This window comes from Pelobates fuscus, chromosome 3, assembly GCF_036172605.1.
Source record: "Pelobates fuscus isolate aPelFus1 chromosome 3, aPelFus1.pri, whole genome shotgun sequence".
NCBI lineage: Eukaryota > Metazoa > Chordata > Amphibia > Anura > Pelobatidae > Pelobates > Pelobates fuscus.
Window position 1 is genome coordinate 356,606,730 of NC_086319.1, and position 19,084 is coordinate 356,625,813.

Here is a 19,084-nt window from a genome sequence, read left to right on the forward strand (position 1 = left end):
TTTCACTCTCTGCTGTTTCTAACTGGATGGCTGCCCACTTCCTTAAACTAAACTTGACCAAAACTGAAATTCTGGTCTTTCCTCGATCAAGTGTTGTTACTCCTGTGTCTGTCTCCCTCCAAGTCAACGGTGCTACCATCAGCTCCACCACGCAGGCTTGCTGCCTAGGTGTTCTCTTTGACTCCGACCTCTCCTTCAAGCCTCATGTTCAATCTATCGCCAAATCCTGTGTTTCCATCTCAAAAACATTGCGCGCATCCGCCCCTACTTAACGGCAGATGCGACTAAGGCGTTAGTCCATTCCACTGTCCTTTCTCACCTTGACTACTGTAATCCGCTTCTCAGTTGTCTTACGTGCTCCCAACTTGCGCCATTACAGTCCATAATGAATGTGGCGACGAGGCTCATCTTCCTGTCCGCCCGCACCTCCCATGCCGCACCCTTCTGTCAGTCCCTACATTGGCTTCCTATAAAATATAGAGCTCAAGTTAAAATTCTGGTTCTTGCTTTCAAATCTCTACATAATGTTGCTCCCACCTATCTATCCTCCCTTATACACAAGTATGTCCCGTCTAGGCCCTTACGATCTGCTGAAGACTTACGTCTATCTTCTGTCCGTACTCCCACCTCTGATGCTCGCCTTCAAGATTTCTAAAGGGCTGCACCGTTCCTGTGGAACTCGCTTCCCTCCTCCGTTAGATGCTTACCCAGTCTCCACTCCTTCAAAATGTGGGGATATTTATGGGATAATAATAGTAAACAGTTGAGAATTGCCCACTATTTCAATTCTCAGATCCCAAAGATCGTTATCGTGTAAGTGAAATGTATTCCATATAAATAAAATCACAATTTGTTATAAAAATAGATACAATTTATTGTGACAAATTAATAATAATAATATGTAACATGCGTGATAATAATCAATGAATATTCAGTATAACATGGTATGCAATACAAATATGGTAATGTTCCAATGGTTAACATAGCAATCTTAATTGTCAAGACAATGATTTATGATGGGCTTCACAGAGAGACGAAAGTGAAACTTACACACACAGAGCTTGCAGTTTAAGGCCATAAAACTTTAGCTGACAGTTAGAATAACCCTTTCAATGCTGGCTAGACCTCCTAGGTAATTAAGATATATTCTCATGTAATTTTAAATAACACAACATTTAAACCAGCTCATTAGTCATTTCCTGGAACCATCCAATAAGAGTAATCTACCATGTTCTATAAGCAGAATCTTAACTTGCCTAAACAGATATTTCATCTTATTTTAGAGCAAATCAATACACCTGGATAAATATCACGATATGCTAACATGTGATATGTCACATTAATATATATAATTATTCCTTTCTATCTGCAGAATAGAATATTAAACCTATATATTCTTTAGTAACTAAGATTTCTAAATATTGAAATCTGATCGTGATTTATCCAGTCGTATATCATGCTATTAGAAAATTTTAATTACATTTAGATTAATTAAATGAAACCAGTATAATTACCAGTTGAGTAGATATTTTCATCAGATTAGTAGGTAGTCTCAGGAACTGAATGGATGTGTGATGGTGTGTAAGAACTCTGAGTGCCCTGGAGTGGATATCTGTCATGGATTTCTCTGCATTGCCCCCGACTGCTCACCTCTTTGCTTCTTTGCTTCCTTTGCATACCTCTTTGCATATCTCTCTCTTCCCTTTGTCTTAACTTTTTATAAGGGAAAATTCACTAGGTGATAGACCAATAGAAAACTGGAGGTGTGGTTACCTTCCAGATAGCAATTTAAGTATTTGGTCTATAGAGGGCAGTCTCGTGCCACTAAACATTCCTATCCAGGAAAGAGTTAACTTTTCCTGGTGGCTATTTTGACGTCATTTACCTTATCTTTTTGGTTGTCCGTAACTTAAGTTTTCTGTCAGTTCAAAGAGTTTCTTTACATTTTCTTCAGATTATGTGTCTCCAATTCCTGCTGTAATTTCTAATATCACAGTTCGTAAACTAAGTTTCACCTTTCTTTTACAATGGGACGTTATACAATATCGAAAGTAAAATTAAATTATTTAATTTTCTCTGTCACAAATGTCTGGGTTTAGAATTAATTATATTCCATTAGCATTTAGACAGTCTGTCCATCCCCCGTTCTCATTTCTTATCAACTTGGTTTGTATATACTAAGCATTCCTTAGCTTCTGGCAAAGTGGTTAGTTTTACAGAAGGGATAGAAATCTTGTGTCTTTTGTTAGCTTGAAGATAACAAAATGGAGTCTGCTCTGTTCAGAATGATTTAGGCAATATGCACTTTAATTTCTATCATAGCACAATATGTCTGCCGATATAAATACCCTGACAAAAAAATTGTTAAAAACTCACTTCTTCATAAAAGCATATCAATTAAACTGTTAATAGCTCCCAACTGATTCCTCTTCTGCAACTGTCACTAGTCTAACACTATCCTTACGTTTTGTGTCATTTTACCCCACTCCCTCTAGCATGTAAGCTCATTGAGCAGGGCCCTCAAACCCTCTGTTCCTGTGTGTCCAACTTGTCTGGTTACAACTACATGTCTGTTCGTCCACCCATTGTAAAGCGCTGCGGAATTTGACGGCGCTCTATAAATATCATAATAATAGTAATAATAAACAATCATCGACAGCATGATTCTGGGGGGAGTATAAATCAAACAAAGGACTTTTCTGTGTGCATTTGCATACACAATCAAAATGTTCCCATAACAATGCTCCTTTAACAGGTCCATTCACTTGACAACTCACCACCAACACTTTAACATGGATCCTTTAAATTCTTCCTGTAAAATTAATTGTGGATATTGATGATCAATGAATTGTGCATTTAATAGAATCCAGATTTATTTCAGCAGTTCACTGAGTCTGGTTATTTATTTAATTATTGTATTGCTTTAATTTCATTTATAACAATTTAAGACTTATTTTCTCTTAGATGACATCAAGCCTGAATGTAATCATGACACAGAGTGTCCTTCAAATTCAGTATGTTCCAGAAAAAATTGCTACTGTATTTCTGGATTTCTAAGTCCTAAAGGTGTACCCCTTCTTGAGTTCCAGGAGGATTGTAAAGGTATGAATAGATTCTATTCTTTTGTTGATTTCCTGATATGCACAGATATGCACAGACTTTGACAAAAGTAGAATGAATGAATGTGCCACCACACCAACTGAAAAATTGTAAGTGACTTATTTTATTCCTCCATTAATTGGACTTAGCATTGTTTCAACCCACATTTAGTCTTTGTCAAGCCTAGGAAAACAACGAGCACAACACACTTTGAGAGACACATGGAGGGGCTGGGGGAGGAAAGGACACATATGGAAGGGCTACAGGGAAAGGAAATGCATGGATGGGCTTGAAGAGGAAAGGTGACACATGGAGGGGTTGGGGGAGGAAAAGAGACATATGGAGGAGATGGGGGAATGAAAGGACACACATTGGGTAACCCCTAAATCCTGGGCTGGTAGGGGGCAATGAGGGGTTGGTTTGGGATCCACTGCTCTAACACTATAGTATTTTTGGCCTACAGCCAGTGTCCTGTTATGATTTTACTCTTGGTTCACGATCAGTGCATATTACTGTTTTTCTTACTTTTGACATTTGACCTGGCCACTCTAAGGTCAGGTAATACGTTCTATCATGTAAAGGTAGTATTGTCATGACATATAACTTCCATTTGACAATTATTTGTTTTAACAGTAAATCAAATATTGTGTGGCCCCCATCCCTCAATACAAATACATCCCAATTGCAAACTAAAATAGTGAATTGGGGCTGAATCGAGCATTACGATTGATTGGGGATTATAAGCCAGCTTGATAGAACTTTGTATATTTTGTAAACATTTTGATTCTATTGTTTTAGAAACACTATATAGAAATACAAAGTTATAACAGAGTGGTTCTAGTTTGGAGTCTGAGAATGCTTAACTTCTTACTTTAGCCTCGATTTAATTGGATACATTTTTCTAATTATTTAATATTTTTAGGTAAACTTTTAAAATTATTTAATATTTTAATATTCTATTGGTTTTGTGAAAAATCTTAGCACATTACCTTCAGCATAATTCTATAACCCATCATTTACATAGCCCAACTATGTAAAGGAATACAAAAAAATATGAAAGTGTATATAAGACCATGAAAGATATGTTTAACGTTTACTAGTTTCCCAGGATGTCCTAGGGTTTAGATGCTATTATTATCAATCTCAATGATGCTAATTCATTGATCTTGGAATGCTGTGTAGACCTCACTGTGAGTCAGACCCTTGATTCCAAGATACTACAGCTTACTTCCTTAACCACTAAAGTATCTATACTATGACTACTTCAGGGGTGTTGCTAGGTTCTAAAACCTACTGGAGCTGGAAAATGTGATGACCTTCTCCTAAAGTATTAGTTTATTACACTTCTGTGTTCACCTATTCTTCTTGTCAGAGTGTGGTATTACTTTACTGAGAGGGTAGTGGATGCATGAAATAGCCTTCCAGTTGAAGTGGTACTGAGAGGGTAGTGGATGCATGGAATAGCCTTCCAGCTGAAGTGGTAGAGGTTAACACAGTAAAGGAGTTTAAGCATGCGTGGGATAGGCATAAGGCTATCCTAACTATAAGATAAGACCAGGGACTAATGAAAGTATTTAGAAAATTGGGCAGACTAGATGGGCCGAATGGTTCTTATCTGCCGTCACATTCTGTTTCTATGTTTCTTTGTTTCTATGGCATGCTGTTGTCATCATTACTTGAAGGGACACTATAGTCACCCAGACCACTTTGTCTCAATGAGTGATATGGGTGTAGTGGTCCTATACTGTTAACCCTGCAATGTTAAATATTGCCACGGATAACTCCAACTCAAGTGGCTGTCCTACAGACAGCCACTAGAGGCACTTCTGCTTTGACAGGGTAGGGGGTTCACAGGCTGTGACAGGGCAGGGAGGCTGAGGGGCTGTGACAGGGCAGGGGGGATGAGGGGCTTTGACAGGGAAGGGGGCCTGGAGGGGCTCTGACAGGGTAAGTTGGGTAGACGGGCTGTGACAAGGTACAGGGGCAGGAGGGGCTGTAAAGGAGGGTCAAAAATAAAAAATGTAAATAAAATTGATTCCCTGGTGGTCCGGTGGATTCCCCTGGTGGTCCGGTGTGCTGGCTATCCGGTCTGCAGCTCCGCTGGGTGCAGAGCTGCAGACCACCTGGTAAGCCTTGCGATCTCCATTCAGAGCATTGCCGTGGTAACCCGAGGCAATGCTCTAATTGGCTAGAGATCGTGAGACACCTCAATCTGCAGCTCACACCCGGTGGAGTTGCAGACAGGAGGCAGTATTGGCATGCTCAGTCAGAAGGCAGACTAATCGGAGGGGCCTTGCACCCAGCGGCATAGAGGATAAGCTGCCGAGCCCCCTCCTATGTCGGGCCCTCGGTCATGGACCGAAGACCGACATGTCAGTCTGCCTTATGTTGATTTAGGCGGCCGCGAGGCCCCACTCAGCGTGAGGTCTTAGGCGGCCGCCTAAAGCGCCTAATTAGAGAGCTGCCTCAGGTGCTCACTGCTATGCACATCAGATCCCCAGTGCTGCTCTATGAGGAGAATTGGAATGGAACATCACAGAGAAGTTTATGTCTCCTTGATTATGTTGGGGGAGGCAGAGGGGTGAGAAAAAGGTAAGTAAATGTTTTGTTTGATTTATTTTTTTGTAAAACAGGAGGGTGGAACCTGTAGTTAGCTAGGAATAAGGGCACTATAGTGTATGGAATAGAGGTTTGTATTCCTAACGCTATAGTGTTTTTTTAAATAGACTCAGGAGAGCCATGCCCACATTCAGAATTAGCTTTAACAGCTCAATAATTGACATACATCCCCAAGTTCCAGCAGGTGACATCACACTCATACACTGTTTTATTGCTGTGGAGGTGTGTGATATGCTCACATATCCTACATTACTGTGAGTTTTATTGCTGTGGATCCTTCTGTAAATTTCATTGCTGTGGATGCACTCGTACATTGCACATTATTGTGAATTTTATTGCTCTGGAATTTTCTTTTCACTCAGGAACCCCAGATTACTGTGAGTTCTACCACTGTGGAGTTCTGTGACACCTTCAAACACAAAAATAATTGTATGGTTCTCTTCCACAGACATAGATGAATGTGAGAATTCACCTTGTGGGAATAACACAGTCTGTACTAATACTCTTGGAACGTACAGTTGCTCGTGTGAGGAAGGATACAGAAACGTGCCACTAAATCCCAAAACTCTCAATTGCATTGGTGAGTCTCAGAGCTATTTTATATTATGCAGGCTGTCCATCCATTTTCTATCCCTTTTTTTTTCTCTTCATTTTTGTCCCTTTACACAGATCTCATCCTTCATTTTCTATTTTTCAGTGGCTGCTGGTGACATTTTTAGATTAAGTGGTGCTAGGCTCCACCCTTGTAATTTGATTCCACCTCTCTCCGTAATCTTTGCCCCTTACCTGTTGGGCTTCGCCAACTCAAAGGGAAATTGCTGGCACAAAAACAAGTTCAGCTTAATGAAGTCATGCCCCCGCATTGTCACTGCTCAACTGACTGCCATTTAGGAGTTAAACCACTCTTCTTTCTACTTATGCAGCCTTAGCCTCACCTCCCCTGATAGAGCTTTCATAAAAAATGGTTTCAGATCTTACATACTTAAGACACGTTTATCTCCTGCTCTATTAATTGAATTTATAATCACAGACATGAGATTCCTGCAGACTCTAAATACAAACCAGAATGTATATCAAATTTACTGCCAACATTTGCAACTTTATTAACAAAGCAATATAGCAATACACCAATAAAACATGTAAATGGACGAGCAAAAAGTGATAAGACTGGACTTTAGACACACAGTATACACATTTACACCAATATCCTACCAGAGCAGGACACATGTCCCCCCAAAAAACCCAATGTTTTGGTACGTAACTAAGCCTTTCTCAAGGGAAACCTGTATCACACCTTTCCTGACCATTACTATATCATCCTCTAAACAGCTGATGGCCATTAACAAACAATCTTGATCGAGACCGGACATGAATCAATATGCAATACACATAATCGGCCCAGCTGGAGCCACATCATTATTGGGAATTAAGGACTGTGCATTCACATCTTTTAGCGAATGCGTCAAACAGAATATGAGTAAGGGAACGCCATACTGATAAGGGGCAAATCCTATCCATATAAATACATGAAAAGGAAAAACACTCAAAAGCCCATTTGCACATATATATAAAAAAAAAATACTAAAAATTATAAACAGCACCAATAATGGGAACATTTATACACATCAGCCAAATGCCAGTTGAATATATATTTTATTAAATCTACACCACTTAAGTGAACAGAAAAAAACTTAACTAACATTAAAAATGCATATAACATGACACACTAATAAACACAAAATAATAATGATGATGCATATACTATCCAAATTCCATATTGTATGACATACAAATAACATGTAAAAACATTCATGAAATAATATTATACTGAATTCATATCCTAAGATGTTAACACTTCAAATATCTATACATCAATATGTATGAAAAAAGATGAGATAGCACATGGTCAAAATATAAATATACCAATAGACACATAAACAACTGGTAATTCAGTTACAAATAATAATCATCCAATAAAGGCATTGCTTTCATGTGCTAACACGTAATGCAATGTGTGCAGTGCAAATTATATTGTAACGGAGACCAAGGTAATGTTATGGAAAAAGAATAACATCCTTTCATGGCAAATTGGCACCCTGTAACTATGCATAGTAAGTACCATAACATCATACCATATCCCAAATAGGATAGAAGGAATAACAATGATGCAAAAAGATAGAGAACTAATACAAGTCACTCAATATGAATAAAACATCACAAAATTAACTAGTGCATAAATACCACAATAGATGTAACATATATTTATTCAATCTTCATAGTTGTACATCATTCGTCCCACCTAAAATCCAAGAAACCACAAACGAAATGCACTATCTTGCTGGATAAAGGTACATATGCTACAAAAACCACCACTTTGAAAAATAAAATAATATAAACAACTTTATAAACAAATAATGATGCAAGCAACATTCACTGGCATTCCCACACTTCACTATATGAACCAACTCATAAGAACGGAGAAAAATCATTTTCTTTATTTAAACTCTTTGGAAAGAGGTTTCTGCACTGCTCCTTTCCTCCCGCCCCACCACCTGTTCCCTTGATCCTATTCCCTCGTAACTCATCCGCATTTTGTCTCCTTCTCTTTCTCTCACACTTAAATTTTCAATCTCTCCCTCTCCTCTGGCACATTTCCTCTACCCTTCAAACATGCAACCATAACCCCGATTCTGAAAAAGCACAACCTTGACCCTAATTCTCTGTCCAACTACCGCTCTATCTCGCTACTACCGTTTGTCTCCAAGATCTTTGAGAGAGTTGTGTATGCGAGATTGACAGACTTCCTCGAATCCAACTCTCTGCTTTACCCTCTTCAATCTGGATTCTGTGCTCGTCACTCTGTTTAAACAGCTGTGACCAAACTATACAATGATATTATCACTGCAAAATCCCATGGCCACTACTCTAACATAATTCTCCTCGACCTTTCTGCTGCTTTTGACACTGTTGATCATCAACAGCTACTTCTCATCCTCTGTAATCTTGGTCTATGAGATGCCGCTCTCTGCTGGTGCTCTTCCTACCTCTCCCAGCGCTCATTCAGTGTTTCTTTCTCTGACTCTGCCTCTTCTCCCCAATCCCTCTCTGCTGGTGTTCTCGAAGGGTCTGTCCTTGGTTCCCTTTTGTTCTCAATCTACACTGCCTCCCTTGGTAAACTCATCAGCTCCTTCAGTTTCTAGTATCCTTTCTATGCGGATGACATGCAAATTTATCGATCATCCCCTGATTTCTCACCACCTCTCTTGACTTGTGTCTCTGAATACCTCTCTGCTATTTCCAATTGGATGGCTGCTCATTTCCTTAAACTGAACCTGTCCAAAAACAGAACTTCTGGTCTTCCCTCCCTCAAGTGTTGCTACTCCCTTATCTGTTTCCCTTCAAGTCAATAGTGCTACATCCACTCTACCTCTAAGGCTCGCTGCATAGGTGTTCTCTTTGACTCCGACCTCTCCTTCACCCCTCATGTCCAATCAATCTCCAAATCCTGCCGCTTCCATTTCATAAATATTGCACACATCCGACCCTATTTAACGCCTGATACGGCAAAGGTGTTTGTCCATGCCGCTGTCCTCTCTCGCCTTCACTACTGTAATCCGCTTCTCAGTGCTCTTACCTGTTCCCAACTTGCTCCGTTACAGTCTATAATGAATGCAGTGGCAAGGCTCATCTTCCTGTCCGCCCACACCTCCCATGCCTCCACCCTTTGCCAGTCCCTACATTGGCTTACCGTAAGACATAGGACTCAGTTTAAGATCCTGATACTTGCTTGCCAATCTCTACACAATGCTGCTCCGACCTACTTATCCTGACTATTACACAAATATGTCCCGTCTAAGCCCCTACACTCTGCCGGAGACCTACGTCTAACCTCTCCTCTCCTCTTGTACTCCTATCTCTGATGCTCACTTTAAAGACTTCTCTAGGGCTGTACCATTCCTATGGAACGCCCTTTCCCCCTCTGTTAGACTTTCATCCAATCTCCATTCCTTCAAAAAATCTTTGAAAACTTACTTCTTTACCATATCAATTAAACTGCTTTCCCTCCACGCACCCTGATTCCTCTCCGGAAACTGTCATCAAAACAAAACTCTAAGCCCTCAATGAACATTATCCTGGCAACCTACTTTTCTACCCTACCCTTACCTTTTGTGTCACATTACCCCTCTCCCTCTAGTATGTAAGCTCATTGAGCAGGGCTCTCAATCCCTCTGTTCCTGTGTGTCCAACTCGTCTGTTAGTCCACCTATTGTACAACGCTATGGAACCTGTTGGTGCTTTATTAATATAGCCCTTAAGTCCTCCATCTGAGTGAACCATTTAATCTAGTGTGGGTGTTTCCTTGCTTTTCCAGTACTGGGGGATCATCTGTTTTGCTACGTTAAGCATCCTAATCGTGATTGTTCTTTTATATTTAATATTCGGTATCGCCGTGTGATGTAGGAGCATTGCGGCAGGGTCAAATGGGAGCGGCTTACCAGTTAATTCCTGCAGCATGCTGTGTATCCCCTTCCAGAAATGTTGAATCCTATCACACGCCCACCTTATATGCAGTGCCGTCCCTACCGCAGCCTCGCATCTCCAGCACTATGCGGGATGTTCCGGGTTTACCCTGTGCAACATGTCAGAAGATTACATGCGACATAGTAGAGGGAAAAGTCTAGCACTGCCTCCCCTCTCCTTGGGCTGTGTGAGTAGGTTATATTTTAGTGTATGTCGTTTCCTGTTCCAGACTTATGTCCCTACCGCCGCGCATTGGGAGTTGAGGCATATCGGGATCAGGATAGGGGTGGCCTGTAGAAGGTAGAGTAGCCACAGGAGGAAGTTCATTTTGGCCACTTTGATGCGGGCCAGCCACAAGATGTGTGGATATGACCATTCCCGCATGTCCCTCTTAAGTGTGGTCAGCATAGGGGCGAAATTCTCCACGTATAAGTCTGTACTATTCTTGGTTAGCCATATGCCTAAGTATCAGATTTTAGATTCCGCCCATTGGAACGCATAACTGTTACGGAGCGATTCCACTTGGTTCCTAGACACAGACACATTTAGGACAAAGGATTTGGAGAAGTACATTTTCAGATTGGAGACTACTCCATAATCATGGAAGCCTTTTAGGATATTTGGGAAGGAGACTTCTGGGTTAGTGATAAAGAAGAGGAGATTGTCCGCATATGCCGTGATCTTGTGGTGCGTGGTCCACGTTTCCACCCGCGTGATATCTGGGTTTCGTCTAAACGCGGTCAAGAATGGCTCGAGGTCAAGGAAGAAGAGCAGCAGGGATAGGGGGTATCCCTGTCAGGTGCCATTGTGTATGTTGTATTCATTGTGTATGTGAGTGCCCCGTTAACAATCACGTGGGCCTTGGGCTGTCTGTATAGTGCCTCTATCCAGCCCCGCATGTGCGGTCCTATCCCCAGGTGTGACAACACCTGAAACAGGTAAGTCCAGCTGACACTGTCAAAGGCCTTCTCTGCGTCTGTGGACAGCAGAAGAAGGCCCCCATGTCCAGCTGACTTTCCATGCATGATTGTCAGTGCCCTGATAGTGTTATCTCTGGCCTCACTGCCCGTTAAAAACTCCACCTGGTCCTGATCTAACAGTGTGGGGAGATGTGTTTGTAGCTGTGTTGCCAGGATCTTCGCCATCAATTTCAGGTCACAATTGATGAGGGAGATGGGCCTATAGTTCCCACAGTGCTCTCTGTACTTTCCCTCTTTCGGTAAGATTGTGAAATGAGCTGTCAGGGATTGTGTGGGCATGTGTTGGCCCTCCCGTTTTGAATTGTATGATGCTAGCAGTGGAGCATAGAGGATATCAGTGAAACATTTGTAATAAAGTAATGGCAGTCCGTCTGGGTCTTGGCTCTTGCCCAGTTTCAATGCTTTCACGACTAGTGCCAGCTCTGGTAGGTTGATGGGTTTGTCTAGTGCGTCAGCCACGTCCTTGTCTAGGGAAGTGGAGGTGTGTATTGTTAAGTAGGTTGGGATTGTGTCTCGTAGGCGGGGTGGGGTCGTGGCCGTCTACGGTTGCAGGAGGGAGTAAAGATCCATGTAGTAGGTATGTATCGCCTCCATGATTTTAGATGGTAGGCAGTGTAATACCCCAGTTTTGTCTCTTATCTTGTCTAAGTGGTTTGTCTGTGTTTTAGCAAGCATTCTTGCCAAGAGTTTTCCGCTCTTGTTCCCGTGTATTGCAAAAAACGCTTTATGTCATAAAGCGTCCCTGTGGTGTCTAGAGTGGAGTAGTTCTGTCAAATCACTTCTCAGTTGTAATAGTTTTGCATGGTGCCTTGGGTGCCTGTCATGTTTGTTGGCGTTGTCTGTCTTCTAAAAGTCTTCTATGATAGCTGTCATTTGTGCCTCTCTTTGTCTTTTCAGTTGTGTGCCCTTTTGTACCAGTTGGCCCTAACTACTCTTTTGTTTGCTTCCCATACTCTTGTAGGCGTCGTCTGGTCCGGGGTGTTATTAGTGAAGCATTCCCTCAGTATCGTGTTCATGTCAGTATGCGTGTCTGGTAGGGAAATTCATTCAGTTTCCACTTTGTTACTTTGGGTCTGTATAAGGGAGATGTGAGTGTAATTGACACTGGTGCATGGTCGGACCATGTAGCGGTCCCGTGTTTGGCTCTTTTGACCAGTGAGAGGTAGTGATGGTTCACAAATTTCAAATTGTACTTGGTCAGTACCTCATGTTTTCCCCCTTGTGGCTCTAGGTGTAGGTCTTCAGCCTGTATGTTCCTTGCTATAAGATTTATGGCCTGTGTGCCTCGTATGCATGGTGCGTGTCCGGTCAAGTGTGTAACATTGAGATAATCGCACAGAGAAATAAACATTCAACATAAATACATAAATAGTTGTAACCACAACCATGTCAACAATTGTTGTAATAGCAACTGTGTTACCTTCTGCTTAGTGCCCAGCCCACCCCCTGCCACCCGGGACCGGGGAGTGTTGCAATGCTTCTCTTCTTTCATCACCCCCCTCCTCCCTCTGCTCCCATGTATTTGTCCTTCTCTTTGGGCAACTCGGGGCATGGGTAAGGATCTTCCCCTGTAGCTCCCCTTACCTATAGGGACCCGAGCAGATGGTTTCTATAAAATACAGGGTTTATTCAGATTGCACTTACAAAAATCAGACAGAAAGCCAGCATATCTCCGCATCCAGCAGATCCAGATGGAATGGGTCGCTCCAGAAACTGGCTGTAACAGGAACAATAGTAATAAAATAAAATTGAAAATATAAAATAAAAGTCACAGGACAAAAGGAACTTAGAGTCACTGGAAATATCCAACACGTTTCGTCTGACTTGACATCTTCAGGGATATGTGACATATTTTTTTGCCCATATTCGTACCTGACACGCGGCACAGCAAGGAACAGTGTGGAGCCGGAGGGGAGCTCAATCTCAACGCGGCCATCTTACTTGGCCTCCAAGCCACGCCCCGTAAACTGCTCTTATAATGCGAAATCCTTATTGTCAAGGCCCGCGTTGTTTCACCAACATAGGCCAAACCACATGGAGATTTCAGCAAGTAAACAACATATTGCGCCTGACAATTACAAAAATTCTGAATGGTATACTTCCTTCCTGTCCTATGATGAGAGAAATGATTGCCATCGATAACCTCATTGCAATTTATGCAATGGCCACAGTCGTACATACCTGCCGTTGCAGATAACCATATGCCCCCACTCTCTGCACGTTCCTCCACTTCCACATATCTCATAAGATGGTCTTTCAAATTCTTACTTTAGCCAAATGAGAACTATTGTCTCTCATTGAAACATGAAGCCTCAGATCAGATTACAAGATCGCCCAATGTTTATTCACTATATGTTTCACCCACTGCGAATGGACAGAGAAAGTGGTCACAGATGTTTCATGTGCTTGTATTCTTAATAATTTTTTGTTAAAAACTGTTTACGTGTTAGAGACCTGGCTTTATTCTTGCGTATGGATAATACAGCTTCATTATACATATGGATAATACATCCTCTAGAAGAAACGCTTGCATGAGTTTACCAGCCCTCTCATCAAAGCACATATCATCAGATACTATCCCCTGAGCATGAATAAACTGACTATATGGTAAGTGATTAATGAAGTCAGTGGAGTGGAAGGACCTGGCATGCAAATAGATAACTATCTGTTGACTTCTGATAGAGAACTTTGATGGTTCGCCTATCTCTTACCCCCAGTGATACATTCAGGAAGTGCATCTTGATCTGATCATAGTCAAGAGTGAAGGAAATGGTATCAAGACAATGTTCCAGCCGATACTTGAACCTCAGCAGTGTCTCCACATTGCCTATCCAAAGAAAAAATATGTTGTCTATATATCTCAACCAAAGTCTTACATGCTGTTTAAATGCTTAATTAGGATATAAATAAATGACTCCTCAATAGCTGCCATGAATAAGTTAGCATACGTTAGGGCCACATTGGACCCCATTGCTATTCCCTGAATCTGTATATAGTACCTACCTTCAAACACTAATTGTTATAAAGTACTACTAAGTAACTGACAATGAAACAAAAATGGTTTGGACAATGAAGAAAGCTGTTATGTAATAAAATATACACTGTATGGTTCTCTTCCACAGACAAAGATGAATGTGAGAATTCGCCTTGTGGGCCACACACTGTATGTACTAATACTATTGGGTCGTACAATTGCTCGTGTCAGAATGGATACAGAAACACACTACTAAATTCTACAACCCTCAATTGTACTGGTGAGTCTCAGGTTTCTCTTATTTTATAAAGACTCATATTTCTGTCCATTCCCTGTCCCTTTTCTTCTCTCCATTTTTTTCCCTGTACACAGATTCCATCCTTCATTTTATCTTTCTTGGTGGCAGCTATTGAAGTTTTTAGATTGTGGAATGCTAGGCTGCAACCCCTGTAATATGATCCCTCCCCGCTGCATAAACTTTGCCCCTAACTAGTTGGAATTTGCCCACTTAAATGGTCACTGTAGGCACCCAAACAACTTTAGCTTAATTATTATTATTATTATTATTATTATTACTGGTATTTATATAGCGCCAGGATATTCCATAGAGCTTTACAATATTACAAGAGTCCTTCAAATTTGAGTTGTCTGTACGGTGCGTGTGGCAGACAGGAGAAGGTCATGGGCAGAGCGGAGAGAATGAGAAGGGGCATAACTACACATCAGTGAAGAGAACTAGGAGGGGCTAGAATCGGTCAGTGCTTTATAGATGTGAATTAGTAGCTGGAATTGACTCCTATTGGATACAGGAAGCCAATGTAAGGACTGACAGAGGGGAGAGGTGTGAGAGGAGTGACAGAAGAGGAAAATCAGTCTAGCTGCAGCAGATTGTAGCGGGACAATCCGATTTGTGGGAAGACCTATTAGGAGAGAGTTATAAAAATTCCATGCAAGAAATTACTAGAGCTTGGACAAGCTCCTTAGTAACATCTTGCGTAAGAAAGGGGAAGATGTGGGCTATGTTTTTAAGGTGGAAGCTACAGGATTTGGTAACAGACTGGATGTGAGGCTCAAATGTGAGACCAGAATCATGTATAACTCCTAGACAGCGTTTGCAAGGATGGACTGATGTGGATACCACATATTTGAAGGGAGAGTGAAGGAGGGAAGACAAGGAGTTCAGTTTTAGAGAGATCGAGTACAGGTGGTATTGTAATCCAAATGAGGTCATACAGTTTTCAAATGTAACACAGTTTTCAAAATGTATCAGTTTCCAAAATGTATCACAGTTTTTAAAATATATCCGTCTTCAAATGCACTGCAGTTTTCCAAATGTACTGCAGTTTTCCAAATGTACTGCAGTTTTCCAATGACTTGAGGCATTACATGCAACAGTAATAAATGCAAATTTAAATGAAACCGTTTTAAATGCCACACAGCTTAAATGCTTCCTAGTAAAAGCACAACCGCATAATGTACCACAATCTTAAAAATAAGGTACAGCTGTATAATGCACTAGTTTAAAGATATCAAAGCTTAAATGCATCACAGCATAAAAGCACAACTGCATAATGTACTACAGTAAAGCAGGCAAATAAAGTAATGAAGATAAAAAACATACATGTCCGTAGGTAAAGGGAGCAAATTGCTCACGTCCTAAGGGCTGTAGGACAGGAAAAAGACTGAGGACCTTAGGAGCCTCTATGGCATTAGGAATACAAACACTTTAATTTATTATTTTTTTTGACAATCTTTATTTATCATTTTTTATGTTTTCTTGTTTCCAAGATCGTGTGGGGGTACAGAAAAGAGTAAAGGGCGGGGGTCAAATTGGTATTCAGGACACGCATTAGCTATGACTGACAGATACATGCACATGCAGAGTTATACAGTAGTTTTTTGACTTCATGCGGTTGTCTGAGGTTGGAAGACCAGAGTAGCATTTATTGTTTGTTACAGTATTTCGTAGTAGCGTAGGTCTTTTGCGTCTTATCATTGTACATCTCACCTATGGTGTTTTTTTTTGTTTGTTTTTTGTGGTTCTGTTGCATTTGACTTTGAGGGTGTACATGGCAGGTTTAAGACCTTAGGTGGGTCGAGTGGGCAGCGAGCTACAGTCGCGCATGGGGTGAGAGCCGGTCGCATTTGTGTACCCTCGTATCGGGGACAGGCGTGTTATCCGGGCCGTCAGTCCCGACCCATTCACGGATGGTCGATCGCTATATGTGTAGGGTTCCCTCTACCTTAGGCGTTAGTGCTTAAGTCGCCATGCCGCCCTTTGGGTGTGCCCATTATGTCGGGGTGTTGCCCATGTGTTGGTTGGCCAGGCATAGGCGCCCATGGGCTTGGGCCTGTCGTAGCATCTGCTATGTGCGTGGTCATGTGCTGTGGGGTATCTTAAGGCGACTTAGGGGTTAGCGGCGCCGCTTCCCGTCTGTGTGGGGCTCCGTCCACTGGCCGTTCCTTGGTCTGCACAATTATTCGCTTAATGCGTGTTGTGGTCAGGTTCAGGGTGTGGGGCAGTTACGTCAGGCTTGAGTCTGAGGTGGGGATGGGGGGAAGGGGAGGAGGGAGAGAAGAGAAGGAGGGGGAGTATAGCTGAGAAAAAGGTGGGAGAGGAAGTGTAGAGATGGGGGGGGTGAGGGCATGGCTTGAGTATAGGTTTCAGGGGGTTATTCTGTCTGCGGCAATGTACAGAAGCCAGGGGGTCCACGTCAGGTTGCATTTCTCTGTGCGGCCTTGGAGGGATGCCATCATAATTTCCATGGTGTGGATACACCCATTGTTGAAAGGTGGGGGCAGCAGTCTTTTTCCATAGAGTGGGTATCAGGGACTTTGCTGCTGTCAGCTGGTGTTTCGTTAAGGATTTCTTATATGTTTTTAAAGACATGCTCGTGTGGTGTAGCAACATGGGGAGGGGTTGGAGCGGGAGCTCCGGGTCCGATATTTCACGGATTTTGGTGTTAACCATCTCCCAGAAGGGAGTGATGCAGTGCACCACCACCAGATATGAAGCATAGTGCCTCTCTCCTCCCCGCATCGCCAGCATGACAAACACTTTAATTTTTATCTAATTAAGAATGCAAACAGTGGAATGACAAAATAGAAATCTGTGTATATACAGCACTGCTTAATTATGCTATCTCAACATTGCAATATACACTAATATGTTACAGATATAGATGAATGTTCTCTCAATACGGCAAATTGTACAAGTAATTCTATCTGCAAGAATACAAATGGCAGCTACAACTGTGTCTGTCTCCCTGGATATGAAGATTACAGCAATGGGGGAAACATCACCTGCAAAGGTAAAATGAACCTACAGGATTAACTAATGAAAAGTTTAACTACACCGCATTATATAATAATGTATTGCAGTGATATATAGAGCATTATATGATAATATTTAAGGATAATATACTGCTTTGCATTATCTGATGTGTTACTGTGATATATACTGTAGTGCTGATTATGTTGGCATTTTCTGAATAGTATTTATAATGATATAAATATGCTATATTACATTATATGATGAGAGCTAAAAAAACATAAATCAAGTGATTTGCAACTAGCCAGACCTAAAAGTTATTGACAATGGAAGCTCCTCCTACTGTGTGATCTCTGGGAATGGACAGGGTAGTATCATTCATAGCGGTTCTTTTCTAACATGATCTCAGACGTGGAATTAATCATAGTGCAGCTAGGAAAACAATACATTCTAAACTTTCTGTGAATGATGTATTTTTGCTAAGTGAATATAAAATAAAAGTAAGTAAAATACAATAAAATAAAAACTATGCATTAAATAAAGTCCATAAATACGTATTTTGCAGTCTATTCTGTCCTTATTCGGTGTATATGTGGATAGAAGAGAGAGAAAGAGGAATTGTGTAGTATTTAGTATACTGGTTAACGACAGACAACAAAGTGCTTAAATGTCTACTCACATTTTATGGAGCTTACGTACAAGCTCCAGTAATATCAGCATGTAGCGGTATTAGCCCCACTATTGGATATAGGTGTAGACAGAGTCAATCTTGTTGGCCCCAGTAGAACATGAAGTGAAGAGTAAAATACAATTGTGTAATATTATAACTCCAGGGTACATAAAGTGATAAAGAATATAAAATGTACACTCACAAGTGTAGAGCTTTGTATTTTTTTTTTATATAGTATGTACTTTTTCTTGCTTTTTTTTTAGTCAGTGATTTGTTATGTTAGACTTTTTTTTATGTTGGGCAACCTTTTGTTTATACTATTTGTTTACTCCTTGTTGGAGCTTAGAAGGTTCCTTAGTTTCAGAGTTTGCTGCCTTCGGTCTGTCTGCTCTAGAACTTCCAGCGCATTACCTTTCTTTTCCTATATAGTTTCTCTAAGTGTTTCTGCACATCAACATGTTTGAGTAGGAGAGGAATATCTGTCAGCCTGTATGGGAGGCATACTGGTTGTTTGAAGTGCTCCCTGCATAGTGCCCGAGTTAGCTGTTCCTGTTGTATAGTTTTCTACACTGTTAAATGACCGGTGTCCATTTGTATTGCTCAATGCCAAACTTGGTGGCCACATGTGTTACCTTTGAAGACACTATTAAAATGCTGCTACTTTCAAGTAACTTTAATGATCCTCACAGTCAATGAGGTGTTGATGGCAAATTTTCCAGGGTGGAAGAATTCTTTGAAATTTTTGGAGTGGAATTTCAAATCACAAATGCCGAACGGTCAGTGGAAATTTTGAGTCCTAAAATGATAATATTATGATATATACATAGTATGTTACATGTTAGTGCTTTGTAAAAAAAACATTTTGCATTACTTTATATAATCAAGTGTTACACTGACACAGCCTTGCTTTAAACGCTAATGTTTTTCATATATAGAAAAATGTTCTCTCA

The 19,084-nt window shown here is 41.1% G+C and overlaps 1 protein-coding gene across 1 annotated transcript in view; it reads left to right on the top strand.

Annotated features, from left to right (window-relative positions):
• Positions 1-19,084, top strand: part of LOC134603351 (adhesion G protein-coupled receptor E1-like) — a 121,999-nt gene that overhangs the window by 40,184 nt on the left and 62,731 nt on the right. The window contains exons 5-8 of the mRNA XM_063449220.1: positions 2,965-3,102; positions 6,167-6,298; positions 14,342-14,473; positions 17,370-17,504. Coding sequence (XP_063305290.1) covers positions 2,965-3,102; positions 6,167-6,298; positions 14,342-14,473; positions 17,370-17,504 — 537 coding nt within the window. The remainder of the gene's footprint in view (positions 1-2,964; positions 3,103-6,166; positions 6,299-14,341; positions 14,474-17,369; positions 17,505-19,084) is intronic.